The sequence below is a fragment of the Catharus ustulatus genome, chromosome 1 (assembly GCF_009819885.2).
Source record: "Catharus ustulatus isolate bCatUst1 chromosome 1, bCatUst1.pri.v2, whole genome shotgun sequence".
NCBI classification, from domain to species: domain Eukaryota; kingdom Metazoa; phylum Chordata; class Aves; order Passeriformes; family Turdidae; genus Catharus; species Catharus ustulatus.
The window spans coordinates 147,006,266-147,030,797 of NC_046221.1; the positions used below are offsets into that span (position 1 = coordinate 147,006,266).

At 36.9% G+C, this 24,532-nt stretch overlaps 1 protein-coding gene across 3 annotated transcripts in view; it reads right to left on the reverse strand.

Moving 5' to 3' along the window:
* The window catches only part of LOC116996510 (CUB and sushi domain-containing protein 3-like), a 614,657-nt gene that overhangs the window by 365,297 nt on the left and 224,828 nt on the right, over positions 1-24,532 (reverse strand). Inside the window, exon 7 of one of the 3 annotated variants that reach the window (XM_033060252.2) lies at positions 1,993-2,301. The exons of the other annotated variants lie outside the window; for them this stretch is intronic. Within the exon in view, the coding sequence (XP_032916143.1) occupies positions 1,993-2,301 (309 nt within the window). The remainder of the gene's footprint in view (positions 1-1,992; positions 2,302-24,532) is intronic. 3 annotated transcript variants of the gene reach the window in all.

Below are 24,532 nucleotides of genomic sequence, written 5' to 3' on the forward strand. Positions count from 1 at the left end.
TTCTTTCAGAATAAGTCTGTATCTTTTTAGTAGGGAATATTACATGGAAGAAAATTATAGGTTTATTGTTTAAGGTTGTTCGATGTTTTAATGGCCGTTATCAAATATTGGTGTTTGCTGAGCAGAAAAGGTAAATTTTTACTCATTATAAGACTATCCCTTTCATAACATGCACACATATACTGTTCCATGAGTATCAGACACAGTAAAAAATTTGAAAGTTTTTGTATAATGAATGCTAGCAAAATCAAGACTTTCAATATTACATGAGGGAATAAAATGCACACAGAACTAGGTGTGACCCTTCTTCTCCACTAAGGGGTATACAAGTCTGATTTCATTTGTATGTGGGTTGTCATACCTTTTGCTACCTGTAGTACTATTTTAATATGTGAAAAATTAGCACCATAACATTGTTTTAGCACTATCTTTGTGTCTAAATTATTCTCCTTTTTTTCATAATCCAATGTTTAGCACTTTATTGTAATAAAATAATTTAGAAGTATGTGCCGTACCTACATCTCGTATTAAAGAATAGGTCAGAGAAGAAAGGAACACTGAGAAAACAGTGGAGAGGACACTGTACTGTAATGATTCCACACAGCAAATGGGAAAAAACTTTTTGTGTATCACAACCTCTGCCATATTTAACTGCCAGTGTAGTACATTCTTATATCTTTAAATTATAAGATATTATTACAGATCCTCATATGCTCCCTCATAACTTGACCAAAGAAGTTCTGGAGTGAGTGCACAGCCACACAACTAGTACAGACCAAAATGTTGAATAATTTATAGCAGTCAATAACCAGAAAATACTTCAGATCTCCATTGAAATTAATACAAATGAAACATAAACATCTATATAAGGATTCTATTTTATGTGCAAACCAAAGAAAATGTTTGTTTTTCATTTATTCTATTTGATTATATATTTTTAAATTCTGATGAATTGCAGCTCTCCTTTTCCTAAGGTGTTAGTAAATTAAGCTACAACGACTTATACTAAGTGACTATCTGGTAAAACAACAGATTCCTAATAACATTTCTTTACAAAAGATCAACATATAGTGAGACTTCTACAAATTCCTTGGGCTATAAAAGGTGCTTCTCATCAATACTTTTGTGTTCATAAATTTTTCATGTCCAATTAATTAGTATGAAACACATAATAAAAATTAAAATGTCAAATAAATGGTTTTAAACAACATTAGCCTGCAAAATTAAGCTGGTACTTTTCTGAAATTGTGTATGTTTAAAAACACACCACATGCAATTTTTTTTCTGAATATCTGCTGGTTAAATTAAGACATTCATTCCAGCATTACTTTTTGTCAGCTCCATTTTTCATTTACTTTTACTTTTTAACATACATCATCTCGATATAGAAATATACAAGAACTTTAGCTTTAATACTTTAATACTTGCTGAATTGCCTAGTGTTCTAAATGTTGCTTTGATCATTGATTTCATGTTTGATAGAATGAATATGTACAGGTGTTTTAAAAACCAAAATTTTGCTGAGGGTTTAAACTGATGGGAGAGGAATACAACTGCATCACCTACTAGTTTAGAACAGCAGCTATTTATAAAGTACATTTTAATGATATGCTTAATTATATCTAATCACATATGCAGAATAGATTAATATTCTAATCTCAATTCTCTAAATTTTCATCAGATGTCTCTTAAACTAGGCTTTATTGTGTAATATAATGATGCAAACTATAAAGTCACATCAAAAGAAAATTCCTTATATGTACATTCTGTCTTTATATAAATCAAGTCAATTTAAATAACCAAGGCAATATTATCACTAATTTCATTTTTTTTTATCTAACTGTCCTACTAGAACTCAAATTTAGACAGATTTAATCCCTTTCCCATTTGGTTCAATTGCATTTCCTAAATGGATACCTGAACTTTCATTTTTAATTTATACAAAATATTTTTTCATCACTACATGGGCACAAGTAAAATAATATCCAATACCTCTATGAGTAACAACTGCAAGATCTTTAGTTCTCTCTATCTGTTCAGCATTTCTTGGTCGTCTTCTTGTGCTTTGTAAATTTGCTTGATGAAGAGAGAGTGTTTCCTTGTTAGTGGCCGACTCCACAACTGATTTTCTTATGTTCATAGCTTGTACTCGTTGTTCTTCAGCAGATTGTCTACAGGTGGTCACTGCACTGGATACAGCAACATCAGCAGATGTGCTAGCAACAGTAATGGCATCAGTAGTGGCTGCAATATGCTCCTCTAACTCACCAGTGGAGGCAGTTTTGATGAAAGTAGAAGAACCTGTGGGACACACAGTAGTACTGGATGCTAACTTTTTCTTTTGAATTGTGTTTTCTTGATCAATCTAAAAAAATCAAATTTCCCTCTGTTTAACATAAAGACAACTGACATGAAAAGAGGAAAGTCAATAGGCTTTATTTAAAAAAATTGAAGCAATCAGAACATTGTTTAATGCTAGTGAACATTTTGTAAAAATAGTGATAATACATGTTAAGTTTAAAATGTCCTCAAAACATTTTTTTTTTTATCAGTCATAATGACAACACATAATTTCCACCCCTGCTCATTCAGTCCTGAAATCAGCATAGCTAGACCAAAATATACAACTATACCGTTAATAGGGTTCCCACACTTAGAAATGTGGTTACCATCCTGTTGAGGAGTGAAACGGCAGCATTATATAGCAACCTAAGTAGCAGGAAAAGCTGACATATTCCAGCTGCTAATAAGGCTGCCAGATATGCTCATTCTTTTCATCAAAGCTTGACAGGACTCTAAAAACCCATTTAGACTTGACATGAGGCCAAGTGTAGATGAATAATAAAAGGTACACATTTAAACAAACTTGTCAGCATTATTAGTTATACTTAAGATTGTAAAAAGGCATCATATGTAATTCTCTTTTTGCTCTTTGATTTCTGTAATAGACCAGATTATTTTACTAAAAACCCTCACACACAAAATGTTTGACAAGCTAAAAAATTGTCCATGTCCTGGTTGTGACAATATTGCTAGCAATTTTAAGTTCTCTAGTGTTTAAAATATATAGCAAATTTTTCAATATTTTATTAGCATTTATATCCTTCCCCATTCCCCATATTTGGCTGCAAATGTTTGAGCATTTAGAATATCTTAACACAGTAGAAACTCCATCTTGACTGGAACAAATAAATGACTGGGCAATGAATAACAAAATTCACCATAAAAAATAGCATAAACAAAGTTTATGTTTAATGAACTATACTATGTTTTACTAGCATAAAACACGGCTTTTTTATTCCATCATAATGATTAGGGGCCCTCGAACACTTCTCTTTTTGGTTCTGAGCTGTCCTCTCATACTTTGAGACTTGTCTTTTAAATGTAGTGGGTGATGTTAGGATGGAAAGCAACAAGAATTTTCATACTTTTAGAAAAATCTGTCCACTAGAAAATGGAAATAAGATTCCCAGAGGAACAAAGCACTATTTAGTATATTTAAGGCACAAAGTATATCAGATCCCTTGACAGAATTCTCAAATATTCTGCATAAAATAATGGAAGATATCAAAAATACTCAGTCTTGCTAATAGAATCTCTTTTGTTTACTGCAGAAATTTTAGGCTAAAAATGGTTTATTTTACCATGTTATTAAAAATATTAAGACAATATGTTAGCTTTATAAAGACAACAAGTAAAGTTGATGTGGGTACATGTTATTTTTGCTATCTGAAATTTAATGTCTTGACATCTGCTGTGCAGTACAGCACTTCTAAATTGCAGTGGTGGTTTCCCCTGGAAAACTAGAAAACCTTAGAAGCGCCATGTAAGACTCCAGGTTTATGTCAGGGATCAAACCAAAAACTATTTGCTGTCCTATGATGGCAGCAGCATAAGTAACTAAAATAGATCTAGACATGTTTTATTCTTTATTTCATAATAAAATAAAAATTTGCCACAATATGCATAGTATCAAAACTATAGACTACGTACTTATGATTCAGTATACAATAAATTTCGACAGATTGGTACCAAGCTTAAAACACAGAAAATACAAATGCATGACTAAGAGAAATTTTGGAACAGAAAAATGTTGTTTAAAACAAAGAAAACTTAATGTATGTTACATAACCACAGCTATTAAAAAAAATCTATGTGAACATATCTTTATAATGCATGCAAATTTACAAGAACAGGCATTCACCTGCTTTCAGTACCAAGGTCAAAGTAAAACTATATTCAAAATCACCATCAAATGGCATGGTCTATTCTATTTATTTAAATAGGTACAGAACTTTAAAGGAGAACAACTTAAAAGAAACTTCATCTCAAAAGAAAAAAGCAAGAAAAATTAAACTTATTTAAAGCTTACACACTGAAAAGTACTGCTTTGATACAGAGGCAATTTTCAAGCAGAACAACTAAGCTGATAGGCTTCCACATCCATTTACACTGAAGAACTCAAGCAGAAGATTAGTAAAGTTAAACAATATGGCTTGATATACATGGAGGATTTTGATAGAAAATTAGTGTTCGGTGTAAACAATCTTTTAAGTATCTGCTACTGCACAGAATAGATCCATCAATGTTTCCATAAATATGATTTGTTATCTGCAAAAGTATGAATTTTGCTGTCTGTTTTTACGGAAACAGTCTTAAACCAATTTGTTACATGGGCATTTCAACATACTTAAGTCTTCTGCAATCACATCTGACATTTCAGTCTGTCAAAGAGATTATTTTAAAAATTGCATTTTTCTATGTGATAAAGAATACTCTTATTTTACTTTAATACTGTAGTTTAAAAAAATAATAATAAAGAAAGGGAAAAAAAGAAAAAGAACCCCAACTTTTAATGATAAATGGTATAAAAAGGAAGAGAAGAATACTGATCTCTGTTTTTTGGGAAAGGCTTAAACCAAAACTTTGCAGTCAACTGTAGTCAATCAGAGACAGAGTATCACTTTGAATTCACAATCAGCCACTGAGAAGATGTGAAGTTTGAGGAACTGCCAGGATGAATCATATGAAGAAGCAATAAGGACATGGGGTTAAGAAAGTATAATTGCTGTTTAGAGCATAGGTTCACAAAGAAAGAGAATCTGACCAACCCACACTGAAACATTCTGAGACCTACGAGACTCGACCAGCATTTCTCTAAGCACATCTCTGTGGAAGGAGAACAAATGAAAGTCAGTAAAACTGAGGACCATTCATGTATCAAATTAGCCAGCTTAAACAAGGAAAGATTCAAGGTTTACACTTAAAACCTGTAGCTATGTAGAAGTGAAAAAAGATCAAGCTGATGATCTACAGAGAAATTCAGTTCAGAAAACTAGTCTTAACAAGACACCACTCAAAAGTGTTGCAACTGCTAAAACTTAGGATAATGCAAACATATGGGAGACCCATAAGCCTTTCTATTTATATAGGAGTGGAAGTTTTTCTTGATTCCAGGATCATTTTTAGTAAAGAAAAGAGGCAAGAGCCTTTGACATTTGCCTGAAACAAAGCTCCAAAAATAGATTATGAATCTGTGCTAGATGCACACACTTTGCATATGCAATATGCTACAAGTATACACAGGGTTCTGTTGTAAACATGGTACCAAAGGAAATTTACCCCAGATAAACTCATAGTGGAAGTTCAACTAACAATTAATCAAATGGACTCACTTTTTATGAGTAATTCCTGAGGGAATAATCCAGGGAAATAATAAATACCTTTGCCCATTCTGAGAAGCATTTACCAGAAACAAAAATAAGGCAGAAAATGGTATCTAACAGAGTGAAGAAACCGGTTGAAAATGATCTTTTTATTTTTCCTTTTAGAGGACTCTGACTTCGGAAAGTTTTCCTGTAAGTTGTCCCCTCTTCTCCAGGTTGAAAAGCTCAGGTTGCTCATCCTCCCCTCACAGGGTAAGTACTCCAGCCCCCAAGCATCTTGGTGACCCTCCACTGAATTTGCTTCAGTGAGAGACTCATCTTCCCTGTCATGAAGCCCAAATCTTGAGGCACTATTCCAGCTATGGTCACAGAAGTGCTGAGACAAGAACAAAAATCTTTGCCTTTTAATCTACTAACCACATACTCAATATAACTCAGGATGTTGTTGGCCTTCTTTCTTCCCAGGGCACACCGCTGCCATGCTCAGCTTGCTGTCTGCAGCAACACACAGGGTCTGTTCAGCAGAGCTGTTTGCTACCAGACACTCCTGCTGCCAGGCGTTCTTCCTACCCACCTACAGGACTCCAGCTTGTCTGTGTCCCTATGGCAATCCCATCCTTGGCTATATTGACTGTTGGTCCTTGACTATAATGAATGACATTTTGGTGTCATCTGAAAATCCAATGAGACAGTACTCTGTCATTTATTGAAGCTCATTGATAAATATGTTGAAGAGAACTACCAGAACAGACACTTGTAGTGGTCCACTTGTTACTGGACTCTAGGTAGAAAGTCTGTCCCAATTATAACAATTTTTAAAATTTGATTTTTTAACTTCAGTGGTTGAATAACAGATAAAAACATGCAAATTGTTCATAAGACCAAATGGGATCTAAGGCTACCATCCAACAGCTATTCTAATTAATTAGAATTCATTTTGCAGATTAATTGCTAAAACCATGTTGAGTTCAAAATGTGAAAGCAAATCAGAATATTCACTATCTTATTTATTCAGGATGAATAAAGGTACAGGACTTTATTAGTTCTTGTGACACATCTGATCCAGCCACAGACTTCCCAAATAAGGCTAAAGGTCATTAATGCAGATGACCCTAAATGGGACTCAGATTACAGGAAGGTGTTAATGAGGAGATTTACATGAGGTCAGCCTGGGACTTTTCCTGTGTATCTTATTAGCAAGAGGCCTGTCTAAAATTTCACAATGGGTAATTGAGAAGGAAGTGTAAACATTTTTAAGCAAAAAAAAAATATTAATACTTCATTAAAGAAAAAAAAAGAGTGAGTTACAGTTATAAATAGAATTTTTAGAAAGAGTAATAACTATATTCCATCTTCATTCTTCTTTCAATTGTTCAAGGACTTTTAGTGAAGGATTATTTAGCTTCCTTACTTAAAACCTTTCTATACATAACTAATTTTGGAGTGACCCATGCATTCTATTAAGAAGATGCTTTTTTCCTCCTCTATCTTAATTAACTGTTCTCTTTGATGTTCTCTGTCATTAAATATCTGATGCTTGCAAAAAATTTCCAATAAAATTAGAAACCTAGTTAGAAGAATATATTCTGAATCTGTTAAAGGAATTTTAAGTTTGTGTAGACATACCAGCTTATTTGACTCTTTTAATGTGTTATTCCAGACATATTAATTTTTAAAATCACTTATTTTATTCTTCATAAATTTCTAGTATCTTTACCTATTCTTACGATCAAATTGCAATAGAAAATAAAGGAAACATGCATAAACATAGATTTTAGAACATAGAATCAGTATTAGTGGCTAGTATTAATGGCTACTATAAAATATTCTTCTGACAAAAACTATTTTCTGCTTCCAGCTATTTAGAAAAAGAAATAAAACCTTGACTTTAAGGAAATACAATAAAATTGTGGTTGTAAAAAAATACAAGACTGAAAAAGATAGGATTCAAAACAAATGTCTATACTTCAATTCAAACAGGCAATGATCCCCGGACTTATACCAAAAAACTACAAAAGCTGTCTAGTCAGAAGTTTCAAAAAGTTCCTTTCCTTTTCATGTTGTCCACATTTGTGAGACTTGACTCAGAATTTAATTTTTATTTCCTTTTGGTACCAGAATTTACCTTTTTGCATTACTGCATTCTCTTACAATTTTTTTAAGCTTGTCTTTTTTCTTCTCTCTTCATTCAATCTCCTTGTTGTTATCTCTTTCTTCTCTTTTTCTCTATTTTTTATGCAAAGTTGTACATTTAATCAATTGCTGCAGTAAGACATATACCAAAGCAGTCTGAAAGTGGCAATTAAGCATCAATCAGAAATTTTCAGAGGTGCAGGAGATATATCATACCTCAGTAGACACAAATGCATGTCTCAGTGATTTTCCATATGCCTGTCTCAGTGAATTTAAGATCACTTTACATTTTTTAAGTAGATACTGTAAGTATAGTAAATTTATGCATCTTAATTTTATGAAACTGATTACATTTGGAAATTTGAAAATTCAGACAAAATGCCAAACAGCTCTAACATGATTTATTTCCTTTCTACTAAAGTCAGGACATAGACAGTTACTATTTTTTAAGCATATGTATCGCTCCAAATAATATATTTTATTGCAGCAATATATATTTGATTAATATAAAAAAATATGAAAATGACCAACATAGGCCTACATATGGATAATGTTCTATCAGTTGGTTAAGTGAGAAAGTACTTTTTGAAAGCCTGTTACTTTTAAAAAAAAGAAAAAACAAAACCAAATCTCAACACAAATGAATGTTAGTAAATGAGAAACCAGTGATTTGAAATACAAAATAATTACTTTCATAGAGTCATACTTTGCTTTCTTTTCAAAAGAGATCTGCATCAATGTATCATATCTGTAAAATCAAACATAATCATACAAAAAAATCCCCAAACAATACAAACTTAAATACAAACAAACTTAAAAATTCTTCAAGACTCAATATTATCATAGGAATCTAAGAAAACAACAATATAATGCTGGGAATGAAAAGTATTCACATCTATTGACCTTAAAAAGAGTAGCTTTATTGTATTTGTCAAGTAAAAAGCCTTGAGAATATTGTCTTACATATTTATCGTCTTTCTAATTTGATTTTGTGAATCATAGTGCAAGAAAGTTATTTCCCTTTTTTATGGATAGGATAACATCAAATAAGCAAATCTGAATGAATAATTGCTATGCAGACTATGTGCATTAAAATGTATCTAGCAACCATTTAACAAAAAGATAAATTTTAAATGTAAAGGTTCTGACTTCTAATTCTGTTTTTTGCATCATCATGGATATGCCATCATATTGTAGTACAGTAATTTCACGAAAACAAGCCGCACAGAGTATAAGCCGCACTCCCGGTGTGTCAACAACGTTGATGTCTTTGCCAATAAAAAAGCCGCACCCGAATATTAGCCTCACTTTCGTTCGTAGTGAGGATCCGTGTGCAACTTTCACAAATTTGCCAATTAGTAACAGAATCGCAGCATAGCAGGGTTTACTGGCTTGGGGCGGGGCCAGGCAGGCTCGGCCTGCTCATGGTTGCCGACGGCGCCGGGTGACCTAGCTCGGCGCCACGCTCAGCTGGGCCGCTCGGGGCCGGCCGGGCGGTGCTGCCGCTGCCGCCGCCAGGCTCGCTCGTTCCCTCCTCCTGTCTGCACCGCCGCTGCCGCGTTGGCTCATCCTGGCCGGCACAGCAGGCCCCCGCGCCGCCAGGTTCCCCCACGCTGCTGGCCCCGGTTCTGCTGAGCTCCCCCGCACTGCTAGCCCCAGTTCTGCTGGGCTTCCCCGCGCTGCTGGCTCTGGCTCTGCCGCCTGCCCCCCGTACCGCTGACCCCGCCTCTGCCAGGCTTTCCCACCTCTGCCGGGGCTGGCCAGGCTCCAGCTTGGCTTGGGGCTTCCGCGGGCTCTCACTTCCGTGTTGGCAGCTTTTAGAATATTCTTAATATATTAGCCGCCCCAGAGTACTAGCCGCACTTCCGGGTTTCCACCAAAATTTTGATCAAAATAGTGCGGCTTGTATTCGAGAAATTGCTGTACTTTCATTTCCTTACAACAAAATTAAATTCTCACTTTCGTTTTAATATTAATATTAGTTGCCTAATAAACATTCAGTGTTATAAGCAAGCAAAGCGCCATGTATAATCAAATATATAGTTTCAGATAGAACAATACTTCTTAAAGCTTGAACTATGTATCAATGTGACTTTGATATTCCTTTTTTTAAAATATTTTCCATGAAGTTCAGATATGTGGGAAAATAATAAATCTTAAACCCAGTAATAATCTCTTTCCCTTATCCTTAATAGCAAAAGTCTTTGTACCTTTGCTCTTGAGTGCCTAATATTTGCCCTAAGCAGGCTAAATGCCCAAATTTTCTATTCTAAATCCAATATTAGGCATCAAGAAGTTATTTGACTTAAACTTAGCAACTAAAGGTTGCTAAACTAATTTAAGATAATAAATTATCTGATATAGTGATCTTCACTACAGCGAAGATTATTTTAATAGTTAATATATTTAATACATTTTTAAATTACTATATGTTTTTAAATAGATTCATATTTGTTAGAAATGATGTAAAGTTCTTAAAAAGTAAGTTTATTTATTTTGCAAATGATAAAGGCAAGGTTGCAGAAAAGGTATCTTGTATGTCAATCTTGGTACTTAAGCATATCTTTTTCATTGTTTACCTTACCTATGTCACACAAAATTAACAGACACTGCAACCTAGGAAGTACAATTTTGCCATTAGAAATTCAAGGCCACATAATTTATGTTGACATGATGTAAGCTTGCCTAGGTCTGAGTTTATTTTCAACATTTTTTGATAATTCATAGGTGTCAAGTTAATGTTTCTTGAACTGACAGCATTTCAGGAATGTTGAGCTCTGATAATACTGCGTACAATAATGATCTGATAAAGTTACACAGGTCTTGCATAGCAAGCAATGTACTTAGGCTGAGGGAGGCTAATGTGCAACTTTCAGATTTTAGTAAAGAACAATGAAAAAGAAGCAGACTATGTTAAGAAAATGTACAAAAAATGAATAATTGAACTCCAAAACTGAAAACTCACTTCTTCATCTCCAGTAGCGTCAAACTTCTCCTAACAGATCCTTGGATGTGTTCAATTCATTGTAATCCCCACCCAGGGGCACAGAGAAAAGGGTAAAAAGCCAAAAGAAACACAGAGGAGAGTAGAAAGGCAGTTCTGAACTTTTATAAGTGTATTATTATCATTGATGCTTTTATATATTTGATAATTCAGACTATCAGATCATTAAAATATTAATTAGAATAATGATAAACTGTGTTTGCTTTGGCTATAACAAGATTTTCTGGCTAGCATAATATTACATCAGTGCATTACAGTCCAACTAACTTTTGATCTGAAGTTTTGTATACAAACATGTGCTATTTTTCTGAAGTACCTTCCAATGACTGTCAGCACACTGAGGGCTCTAATGGGCCTAAACAGGACTGGCCAGCCTTCCTGGGGCTTCTCCCCACCCATGTCTATGGGCCCAGATCCCCAGGGCTGAAGCCATGAGTTCCTGTCCCAGCAATGCCGCCGAAGTGCTTGTCCCTCTCTTCCCCTATTCCTGCTCTACCTAGCCACATCCCTGATCCCTGAGCTGGCCAGCCATCAGGGAGCTGTTGGCCTGGGCTTGTCTCTTATTCACTGTGAAAAATTCTGTTGTAATAAATCAGTTGAGACTCTATTTTCTTCATGTAGGAAAAGCATATTCTTTATTCACATAGCTCATTTAATACAGTTTTCACAGACCTTGTGTGCAACACCAATTGACAAGTACTTTTCTTACAACTTCATCTATTGATCAGGTGATTTGTGTGTACGTGCTAAGATTCAGGTGTTTACATTTTTCCTTTGTGTATTCTCATGGGATATATCTATTGTTTACACAGGTGCACTTGTTTTTCTCCCCAAGAATAGGCTGTTGTATTATAGGTTGTTGTTATACCTAGGATTGTTTCACATGGGAACTTAAAGTTGCACTTAGAAGTGACAGGCTAACTTGCTAATTCAGCAGAGCAAGGTCTTATTTTATAAGACCTTTGTTTTATAACATCTTTTATCTGTCTGCAACAAAATACAATATCTATGAACAAAGCAATACATTAAATTTAAAAGAAATTTTATTTTTCCCTTATTTCTCACTCCAAATAAAGTTAATATCTAAATAGAATAAATCTTAATTATAAAACAACGCAAAATTGAATGATTTATAAATGAAACTGTACCATCTTTTATGTTTTGGTTTTGTCTAAAAGGTCAGGACAGACTAAAAAATAATACTTTTAAAGAAAGGTCAGGTCCTAAGTGAGATGAAAACAATTCTCTGGCAAGGGAAAAGGTTTCTTCAGTATAAAAACTGATTCAAAATCCACTTAGAGTTTACAGAGATAAAGCTATTCCTGCAGAACATTTTGTGCTGTCAGCATCAAGTGGCCAGTAGGTGAACTTTTAAGCTATGAAGTGCCATTCAGTGCAAAACAAGAGCTTTGCCTGAGGAAAATCTTCCCTGTGAGAGGACCCCAGTGATCCATTAGACAACGATTTCAAGATGTCCTAAGGTAAATGCTTACACACTAAAATTTCAAAATCATTTTAAGAAGAATTACATATGCATTGCCTTAGTGAGTATTTCAGGCAATTTTGCACCGCAATACAATGATAAAAATGATAGTGTTCTTGTTCAATGGCCAAAATTGTTCCTAATATCCATAAAAGCTTGGTTATGGCAAGTATCTTCCCTCACTTTTATGTTGCACAGAGAAATGCTCACAATGACGACTTCTAAAGGAAAAAGGATATTGGCACGTCTAAAACCATGGTAATTTGACACTATCTTACATAACAACACTAAACTCAGGTAACACACATTTGTGTGTTAGGTGAATGGATAGTGAGATGGATCAAGAGCAGGCTGAATGGCAGAGCTCAGGGTTGTGATCAGCTGAGTAGAATCCATTTGTAGGCCTGTACTCAGTGATGATTCCCAGGGATCAATACGGGGTCCAATCTTAGTCAACTTTTTTTTCAATGACCTAGATGAAGGGATTGTATGTACCCTCAGCAAGTTTGCTGATGATGTGAAACTGGGGGGAGTGACTGATACACCTGAAGGCTGTGCTGTCATTCAACAGGAAGAGTGTGATCAGCAGATCCAGAGAAGTGATCCTCCCCCTCTCTACTTTGCCCTAGTGCAGCTACACCTGGAGTGCCCAGTTCTGGGCTCCTCAGAACAAGAACGACAAGGAGTTACTGAAGAGGGTGTAGTGGAGGGCAAAAAGGATGATGAGGGATCTGGAGCGTTTCTCTTATGAGGAGACACTTCAGGAGCTGGAACTGCTTAGTTTAGAGAAGACTGAGAGGGAATATCACCAGTACGTATGAACATCTCAAAGGTGGGTGTCAAGAGGAAGGTACCAGACTATTTTTGGTGATGCCCAGTGATGGCACAAGGGCCAATGGCCTCAAACTTAAACACAAGAAATTTCACATCAATATGAGGAAGAACTTTATGTTGAGGGTGGAAGACCACTGGGATGTGCTGCCCAAGGAGTTGTAGAGTCTCCCTCACTGGAGACACACAAAACCCACCTGGACGTGCGCCTGTGTAACCTGCTCTAAGTGATTCTGCTTTGGCAGAAGAGTTGGACTGGATGATCTCCAGAGGTTCCTTCCAACCCTAACAATTCTGTGATTCTGTGTTTATTTCAGAAATGGCCGCAATTTTTAGATACTTCTTACACTTCTTGACTGGTAGAACTGGTAGAAATGTCAAATTTTGAGATGGTTGGTTGCCCACTGTTTCTGAACATTTCAGAATTCATCAGAATGATTGAACTTGAAAGGCATCTCCGAAGTCTGACACTTTCAGAACTGTTAACAGTTTTACAGTCATTCCTCAATATTTACTTTACTTAAACTAAATGGTATGACCAACTCTACATAGGCAAGAGTTCCTGAGAGATTCCACACAGTTCTAAAGCAACTTTTTTCGCATGTAAGAAAAAGTTGCTGGACAGTAGTGAATGAGAGCTTCTAGCAGTAACTTTTTTCCCCAGGAAATAATAAATTAAAAACCCCAATGACAACTAAACAAAAAAAATTAAAAAAAACCCCACACACCAAATAACAAAACAAAAAACTCAACCAAACATAGAGAAGAAACCCCAAAAAAACCCCCAAAAAACCTTCAAACCAAACCAAACCAACCAACCAACCATAAAACCAACCAGAAAAAAAAAAAACCAACCCCGCCAAAAAAACCCACCAAAATAACCCCCCCCAAAAAAAACCCAAAAAAACCCCAAAGTTCACATTAATTCTAGACAAATTGAGTATAAAAAAGAGGTATTTTGCCTCTGTGCAAAGACCATGGGATACTCAAATATTAATTACAGTAAATTCACGAATACAAGCCGCACTGAGTATAAGCCGCATCTCTGGGTGTTGGCAAATATTTCGGTTTTTGTCCATAGATAAGCCGCACACGAATATAAGCCGCTCTGTCGTTCGCAGCGAGGACCCGCGTGCAATTAGTAACAGAACCGCGGGAGGGCGGGGTTTACTGGCTGAGCTAAGGCTGTGCAGGCTCGGCCCGCTAGGGGCCGCTGACGGGGCCAGGTGGCCCAGCCCGGTGCTGCCGCTCAGGGCCGGCCGCCGCTGCCACTGGGCTCGGTCACCCCGGGTCGGCGCTGCCCCGTGGTGGCAGGTAGGGACGGAGTTTCCCCCGCTCCTACGGCAGCGGCGGCGGGCGGGGACGGAGCTTTCCCGCGCCCGTGGCGTCGGCGGCGGGCGCGGACAAAGCACCCCGCCTCCTCCCCGAGCCGCGGCAATGGCGGTGCGCACTTCCCGCCCCCCCCGGGCCGCGGCAATGGCGGTGCGGGGCTCCCGCCGGCTCCCCGAGACGCGGCAATGGCGGCGCGCACTTCCCCCCCCCTCCCCGGGCCGCGGCAATGGCTGCGCAGGGCTCCCGTTGGCTCCCGGAGCCGCGGCAATGGCGGCGCCCCCCCCCGTCGGCTCCCCGGGTCACGGCAATGGCGGCGCGGCCCCCCCGGGCCGCGGCAATGGCGGCGCGGCCCCCCCGCGTCCTCCCCGAGCCGCGGCAATGGCGGCACCCCCCCCCCCGTCGGCTCCCCGGGCCACGGCAATGGTGGCGCCCCCCCCCCCCTCCTCCCCTGGGCTGCAGCAGAGGAGGGAAGAAGAGAGCTCTCCCGCCTCTCTCCCCGCCCCCCGTGCTGCCTGCAGGGAGCCAGGGCAACACGGTAACACCGTAACAATTGCGGAATGCCGGCTTTTACTGGCCGGTGCTTGGCTCGGCGCCCTGGCTGGCACGTCTGGGGTTGTAAATGTCAGAAAATTATTCACATATTAGCCGCCCCTGACTATTAGCCGCACTTCCGGGTTTCCACCAAAATTTTTGTCAAATTGCTGCGGCTTGTATTCGTGAAATTACTGTATTCATTTAAAAATCACTGTGATAGCCTCCAAAAACAGTATAAGGATAAATACATAATACCCAAGATCTATCTGGGCACAGATCTCTGCATTATGCTCTAGGATGATCATGTTTGTGCAGGGAGTTGGGCCAGATGACTCCACTGGGGTCCCTTCAAATATTACAAGGCCAACCTGGATGCGGCTCTGAGCAACCTGGTCAGGTGAAATGTGTCCTTGCCCACGTCAGGGGTTTGGAAAAATAGGAGCATTAAGGTCCCTTCAAACCCAAAACATTCTATGATTCCATGATTCTATGATATCCATTCTATGGTTCTGTCAGTTTCTTTAAGGTTCATTAATATTCATAATTTCCCACTACAGTCATTGGGAATTTGAATGATTCTTCATTTAAGCACTACTGACTGGTATGCTCTGTCAAAGGAATGTGCTCAAATGTCTTCAACAAACAGTAGGTCAATTTATTCTAATTGAAATTTATGTTAAAACTATAATATTTTAATCACTAATTTGTTTAAATCGTGGGTTTGAGGTCTTTCTAGGGAAAAATATAATTTAAACATGTAAGTTTTGCTTATCTTTCATGAAAAGCCAAACTACCCAACATGATACTGTATCCAAATTAAATATCCTTTCTTTTTATATCTCCAATTTAAAAAACTGTGTACACTATCTGCCTGTTACACTAATACACTAGACATATATATTAGGAATTAAAAATTAAAGTTTTAATCCCAAATTTGCTATTAACTGAGAAGAGAACGAAAAGTTTCCTCAGGTGAAGAAAAATAGAAAAATCAGCAGTTCATTTTAGTTTCACAAAGTCAATAGACCTCTTCCCTTTCAAATTTGAATCAGCCTGATTTAATTTGAACATGTGTCCTTCAAGTCAAGGATTCTCTTCACAAATATTTTTATATATCAGAGTCTACCAAGACAGTAGTATAACTAAACCAGCATTATCTAAGCAATTCTGCCAGCTTTGTGAAAAATGGAATGGTGCTACCTAGCTTCCAGCTGCCCTGGATTAGGGCTCAAAAGACTTGGTGCCCTATTCCACTGGTAACTTCTGGTGATTTTGTATAAATCACTATGGAATATGCGCCTCAATTCTGACATCCAAAAGAGATCTAATAAATACTTCCAATATCCCTGTGATTCATAGCTTTATGATCTGTGTCTCTCCCCTTCTCCCACAGATATATTCATTTTCCAAGCTGCAGGGTCCTACGTAGATGAATTACTTTTCAATCAGAAACTTACCTATATGTTTGATACCTTTGTTTTCTCTGAACTTTCTTCAACTTTGTTATATTCTTTGGAAATGCAGAGACCAGAGAAACAACTGAAGTCAAGGTGAAGGTTGATTTTCTGTCCTCTACTCATTCTCTAGTATTTATGAGCACTAAGGTGTGTTTTTTTAAGCATTCTAAGTAAGGAGCTGGGGGCTATGAAGTGTTCTTAGTATACTGACTAAATTAGAGCATAGGAGCTTGCTGATATTACTGACAAAAATAATGATCAACAGATCTCACAATTTTATTTCCAAACTTTTTTGCCTCAGTCTTCACTGGCAAATCCTCTTCCCAAACCTCTCAAAGTGGATGGGCTTCAAGACCAAAGTCCTTTACACTGTCAGAGAAATTCAGGCTCATGACCACCTGAACACATATATAAATTTATGGGACCTGCTGAGCTGCACCCCAGGGTCCTGAGGGAATTTGCTGATATTGTTGCCAAGCCACTGTCCATGATAGTTGAAAAGTCATGGCATCCTGGTAAAGTCCCAGGTGACTGGAAAAGGGGAAACATTTTACCTATGTTTAAAAAGGGTAGAAAGGAGGATCTTTGGAACAAATAAGTTGTCAGTGTCACCTCTGTGCCTGGGAAAACAATGGAACAGAATCCTCCTAGAAGCTGTTTTGAGGCACATGGAGGACAGGGAGGCAGCGTAGCTTCACCATGGGCAAGTCCTCTAATCAAACTAGTGCCCTGCTACGATGGAATAGATACATCAATCAACAAAGGGTCATCTCTTTGGACTTCAGCAAAGCCTTGGGTATGGTCCCCCATAACATCCTTCTGTCTAAAGCGAACAAAAATGGATTCTATGGGTGAACAGTTCCATAGATGATGAATTGGACATTTGTGTGCAGAGGGTAATGTTCTGGACAGTTCAGTGTTCTGACAGACATGATGGAAAAGTGGTTTCCCTGGGGTGTCCATATTGGGAGCAGTATTATTTAGTGTTTTTATCAACAGTATAAACTGAGGCATTGAGTGCACGTTCAGCCACTTTGAAGACTACAAGAAGCCAAGTGCTGTATTGACACTCCAGAGAGATGGGATGTCATTCATAGAGACCTGGAAAAACCTCAGAAATGGCCTATAAGAACCTCATTAAATTGAACAAGGCCAAGTACAAGGTGCTGTACCTGGCTCAGGGCAACCCCTGGGATCAATAGAGCCTGGAAGATGAATGGATCAAGAGCAGACCTGCCAAGGACCTGAACATGCTGCTGGATGAGAGGCTGGACATGACCCAGCAATGTGCACTTGCAGCCCTGAAGGCCAGTTGTTTCCAGGGCTATATCCAAAGTAATGTAGTCAGTAGGGCTAGGGAAGGGATTTTGTCCCTCTGCTCTGCCCTTGTGAGATCCCATAAGGAGTGCTGCATCCAGATCTGGGGGGCCCAGCACAGGAAGAACATAGACCTGTTACAGAAAGTCCAGAGGAGAGCCCATGAAGACGATTAGATAGATGGAGCACCTCTCCTATGAAACAAAAGCTGAGAGAATTCAGCTGGTTCAGCATGGAAAAGAGATTTGTCCTGGCTGACTGTTCAATCCAGCTAGCACAGACTATATTCCAACCAGGATATATCTCATACAAAAAGTCATAACTATTCAACAGAATCCCTTCAAGTTCAATCTCCTTATTACTACCCATCTTGTCACCTAAATCTTTCTTTCATAATCCCTCACTCTCCTCTCTAACCACTTTACATGGTTCTCTGTCTTTCTTTTATGTTTTCAGAAAATTTCATTTTCTGAAAAGGTATTAAAAATGTCTATACTGACCCAGGATCCAGACCAAAAATAGTATACATTTTGGTATCTATGACACAAAGCAAGTAAGAACATTAGAAGGAAACACACAATACAACAAACATCAATGCTAGAAACACTTTAGTATTCACGATGTTTGTTCTGATAGACTTAGAAGGTTTGACCACCATGGTTGTCAGGGGACTTTTACTGTTTGTTTTTTTTTTTTTTAATATGAATGGTACTGAAATTTCACATAATGAAAATCTAAGAAATTAATAACTGAGAATCTCTTTGGTAGTAGTTAGCAATTTCGCACATTAACAAATTCCATAGAATAATATTCACTAGCATGCAAGGTTTATTGCCTCAGCTGCATTTAAGTGAAAACACTTTGTTGAACAGACATGTATGTTTAATAATTTCCAGGTGCTTGTGAATGGGGAAAAAGAAATGAAATTCTTTCAGCTTTCTCATACTGCTTCTGATACAGTACACAAATAAAGCAGTCAATGTTTTAAAGTATAAAGAGATCCATTGACTAGAACTAAAGTGGAGAAAGTGTAACTGGGAATTAAAAAGGTAGTTCAGAAAATTTCATTGCTTACTTGAAATAGCATTCATTAAAAGATTAACTTTTCATTAAATAGACTTGACTCCTTATTTACTGGGGGATATTTGAAAAAGGTACTTTTACTCCTGAAATTAGATAGTCTTAGATTTAATTCTGAAGAGTAATATGAATAAGGTCCTCAAGCTTATCTACGCTGGGAATGAGTAAAAAATGTAGCACCTCATTTTACACTATGAAATAACTTCTGGTATAACATCTTGCACAGATCACTTCCATATTCATATTCCAAAGCAGAATTTTGGATTTATTTTTTTTTATTGGAAAAGAATAACTTTCCTATCTTTAGGTAGGAGGTTATCCAATCCAGCATACTATTTAGTCTTCATGAACATGGTGTGATTAGTTTTTACAAATAATAGACCAGGGGGAAACATTTAAACAGCAAAATAGCTATATTTCACGTATTTTATGCCTCATCATAAATCTATGCAATTCTTTACTTTAAAATTAAAATTAAAACTACGTAACTGCTTCATCTTTAAAACCTCAAGGACATGATGATATACTTTCACTTACAAATGCAAGTACTGTCAGTAACTATATAACAAACAATACCCAGTTTAGGTTAAAGAGAAGAAAGAGAAACAGAAAGAAAAGATATTTCTGCATAATTATTCATGCCATTTAATTAGAAAGTACATGGGAAAATTTGAGTGTGAGGGTAGACAAAAAAAAATCACATTCGGTGTGGGAATCCAGGACATCCCTCTGGGTGCCATGGATGGTTTGAGACCCTGGCAGGGGGCTCAAAGCCTTGGCACAGTGCCCAAAACCCCTGTGCCTTGGAGTTCTCTCCCTGGGAAAAATTACTACCCTTACATGAAGAATTACAAGTCACAAAAAATAAGTAGAGTGTAAGTTAGATTATTATAAAGTGAAAAAGTAGGTTTTTAAGATTGCTTATTATAAGAGTCTGCGGTCAAGATGGAGGAATCTGGGCGTGTTCTGTCCTTCTTCCTCCTTCTTCCTAGTACCCATCTTTTAGGTGACGGTGGCACTTTTACATAGGTTTAGAGTAGAACTAGACTGTACAATATAAGTGATAGGCATTGGAAGATAATTGTAAATAATATTTATGTAGTTTTTAGTATAAAAATAGTGCCATCCCAGGGGCATGCAGTGTGCCTGGGCTGAACTAGGTGGAAGGACTGCGGGTAGTCAGGGAAGGAACTTTCAGATTAGATAAAATAAACCACCTCTGGAAACAACAGAAGACGTCCCTGATTCTTTCTCCGGTGCTCGGGCTGAGACACAGAGACTCTAAAACATACACAGGTGGTTGGCTCAGATTCAACAGAGACACCACCAGCCAGAATTCAGTTACTTCCTTATCTAGTTCTTTTCATCTGCCTGTTGTTTTCTTATCAAAATTATTTCTTTTCTTGTGTACATATCCCTTAATATTAAAAAACCACTCCTCCGAAATGTAAAATTACCTCCGAGAACAAAAAAAACAAAAAATGTTGAAAAAGATGAGTGAGGGAAGAGAAAGAGAAAGAAATGGGAGTAAATCTTCCAGTAGAAATAAATCCAATGCGTCTGAAGTCAGTAACACTATTAATTTTAGCATTTAAAATCTACTTTCTAAAGTTAGAAAATATCAGGTTTGTTTTCTTTAATGTACAGTAACCTTTATGGTAGTCAAAACCATTTATAAACTAACTTGAATGGTTTATTGCATTCAATTACTACTAATTAATTACACTAATTAATAAGAAATAATTTTCACAGCTGAAAAATATAAATGATTTAGTAAAAAACCCAAGCATATTATGAGAACATTTGCATGTCAAAAATTTTCTAAGAGGAAATAAAATTTTCCCACATTTAATCTCACCATTAAATATTCTGAATGTAAACAAGTGTTTTATTCCAGGTTTTTCTTTCAGTAGTTTTAGCATCCTGACATTAACAGATTATCAGTGCAATATATTACACTGTTTCCTGGCTAAGAAGCATACAGATGTATAGGCCAAAAATATTAATGTTTTGACCTAATCAAAATGAAGTATTTAGAAGGTCCTATACACTCGATTTTATAGTTTCAATAAGACATTTTCCTAGGTTTTTCTATTTGTTTGAAATAGTAAATGAAACAGAAAGATATTAAAATTTTAGAATGCTCCTAAAATATCATATTTTCTGTATGGTAAGTACAAAATTAGAAGATGCATCCATTAATCATTAAAAATGGAAAGGACAGCTCTTTACTGCATCATTTAATGCTTATTCCAGAAGTAAATTATAATCTATAAAATTAAATATTAGCACAGATTACCATGACTTAATATTTAATGTTAGTTCTATTGATTTTTTAAAAATGAAATGCAATCTTGAAGTAAAAAAATTGACTTGAAATGTTAAAATTAAATCTCTCTGGATCCATACAAAGTATCAGAATTAACTGCTAATAGTGGTGATATTAAAACCTACCACTGGGGAAATTCTAAAAGTAAGTTCTTTAAATTTGGAGACAGTCAACAAAATGCAGCATTTTTTCTCTCCTACAACTTATCTTCAATGAAGTCAATGTCATTTCATGCACTGTAATTGTGTGGGTGTATAACTGTGAATAAAAGACATCTCAAGTGTGCAAAGGTGAAAAATACTCTGTTTTGAAAATTTATGTCAGTATGAGATGAATTGGAGCTGAAAGACCTGGGAGTATGAAAATCCACTGAAAACATTTACTTATATGACGATGTATGCAATTTGAGAAGCTCTGGTAATTTCACGCTATGAAGAAAGGATCCCTTTCTCCTCCATCCATTGCAAAATCAGGTAGCCAATGTGATGCTTTGACAAAAGAAGTTAAAAGGTCTTAAAAGTCACAGTTTCACAATTCTGATAACTAAGTATGTGTCTTAAAAAAAAGAAAAAGGTGATGCAGTACCTTTCTTTCTCCTAGGAAATCTCAAAGTCTTGAATGTTCTGATATTAAAAAATAAATATTTTCATAAGTGATTTATAAATGCAAACTCAAAAACCTACATCAGTGTGTCTGTAGTTGCACTAGGCATACAGACTACTAGACTAAATGGAAATCTAGTCATTGTAGTCAGAGGAATGTAGTGTTTTAGTTTTAAAGCACACATCTAAGATAGGATGTAACAGGTGCTGTTTCTTCCTTCCCATTTCCTATTTTCTATGCCAGAATGGCATAGTGTCCTGGTTCTCGCTAGGATAAAATGAATTTTCATCCTAGTTGCTGTTACAGTGCCATGTTTTGGATTTAGGATGAGAATAGCACACTGATGTTTTAGTTCTTGCTGAGCAGCGTTAACCATGAGTGAAGGAGTTTTCAGCTTCTCATGCTGCTCTACCAGCAAGGAGGCTGAGGGTGCACAAGGAGCTGAAAAGGAACATAGCTGGGAGAGCTGACCCCAACTGACCAAAGGAATATTCCATACAATACAGTATCATGCTGAGCAGGGGATGGGGCAACTTCTCTGGGAGGTAGCAACTGCTGCTCAGGGACTGGAAGGAAATTGGTTGGCAGGTGGTGAGTTGCTTTGTGCATCACTAGTTTTGTATATTCTTTTATCATTATTACTACTTTCCCATCCTTTTCCGTGGTGTTAAATTGGCTTTATCTCAATCCATGGATTTTACCTTTTTTCTGACTCTCCGCTGTTTTACTGGGAGCAAAGTCTGCTTAGTGTTTAGGTGTCTGACATGCTAAGCACACCATGTGATCTCCTGTAAGTTCTAACTTTGCAGAACCATGCAAATGTCTGTTCTACTCTAGAGCACCTCTACCCAGTATGTACCTTGAGGTCAGCTGAATCACTCTGCAGCCCACACTGGCAGGATTACAAGGTATGGGGAAAGCTCAGTTACCCACACATAATTTGAATTGGAGAAATTTTGTAACTACATTAACATACACCTTGATTTGTCTGCCCAAAGAACTTCTGCACTTCTGTCACATAAATACATTGGGTATCTTGGGTGATTTAGGTGATGCATCAGTGCACATATGTATACAGGTACAGTCCTTCACAGCTCTCCAACTTTAATGGGTATGCAGATACCTATAGGTGTCTAAGCAAAAATCTTACCTATGTCTCTGCTACAGCTGCTAGTCTTTCAGCAGTAGTACAGTGTACTGTTTGTTGCAATAGCTTTTGAGATAAGAAAGGAATGACAAAATCTGACTAAATTGCCTAATGTTGGTTAAAAAGTGATAAAGACAGTTTTCCCCTTCTGGCAACTCTAGCCATGATGTTGTAAGGCAGCTTAGTACTATTGTTCTTTACCTGATTGGCAATTGCTTTATATTCTTTCTGAAAGCAAAACCAAGAAAAAAAAATTTAAAAAAGCTAACTCCATAAATAATTTATGAATGAAGATACATTTCTATTCATAAACAAAATGACAGAAAAAGAAAGTAACAATAGAAAATCAAGCAGAGCAAGAAGATATCTTTTTCAACATCTTTTTATCCATATTTAATCCCATATTCAAGGTGCTCACATTTTTCCAACCTCAGCTCCACATAGTTGGCTGTCAAGTATGAAGGGGAGTAACCATTTACATGCTTCTAAATATGAGCAGGACAACTAAATTTTATTCTATTCTGAAATGCTACATATATATTTCATAGCTTCCTTTGTATTTTCCTATAAGCAAAGATTTTTAATGGATGGCAAATGTGTTTGTGCACTCAATTTACATATTTGATACTATTTTGCTCAAATTGGAAGCCTGAGTTTGCACACGGCTTAAACAGAGATAAACAAACAAGGGAAGTAAACAAAATCAGTTAAAAAATGGATTTCACAAGTGAAATTATTAACAATTGTAGGGCTGCTGCTGAATCCTTCCAGAGTTTTAAGAGAGGACAAAGGTAGAGAGTGAGAGGAAAAGGATGCTGGATCTAAAAGGATAGCAAAGTTATAGATGCTTAAAGTAATGTCTAACTATGAAAAAATGATTTTTATTTTTTTTTTCTGAAAGCCTTTTCTGAATCTGAGTATACTTGATATAAAGAAGATTGAAGTTTGTGTATATCAGCCAGTAAGACCAGATACCATGAAGCTAACTTAATCCCTTCTGTCCACTTAGATAATATTATGGATTCATACATAAATAATAGAGTGCAAAAAGTAACCAAAAGAAAGCAGCAACCAAAAGGAACTGCAAATGGAAGGAGTAAAAAAGCGCAACTAATTTTAGAAACAGCAAAAGAGGATTATCGGTGCCAAGAAACAGTGAAGCAGCTGTTTCAAGAAGATCCAAAGCAGCTTTTGTTCTACTTCAGCCAACAGTTTCTGACTCAAAGGGACTTTTAACAAAGCAACAAGAAGAGAAAGCATCAAGGAAAGGAACTCTCAGTGAATAGAAAGAAGTGCTGAAACACAGATGACCAGAGAAGCAAGAGTAAGGGGGTTATGACACACAATCTAGGTAGGGAAACATTTTGATTCTCCTTTAATTGATATTTCTCTTCTAATCACGTTGGTTGTTGTTTACAATGTCTTTTAAGTATTGTATAAATTAATATCTTTCATGAGTAAAATTGCCTATCAAAAGAACATAATACACATAATTTGCAACTGTACTTCAGTGTAGCTGAGATCTTCCCACAGTTTCATGTAACTCATCAGATTTCATTTTTTCTGTATAAGTCAGTTTAAAAAAAAATTTAAAGACCTTAAAGGCCCATACTTAT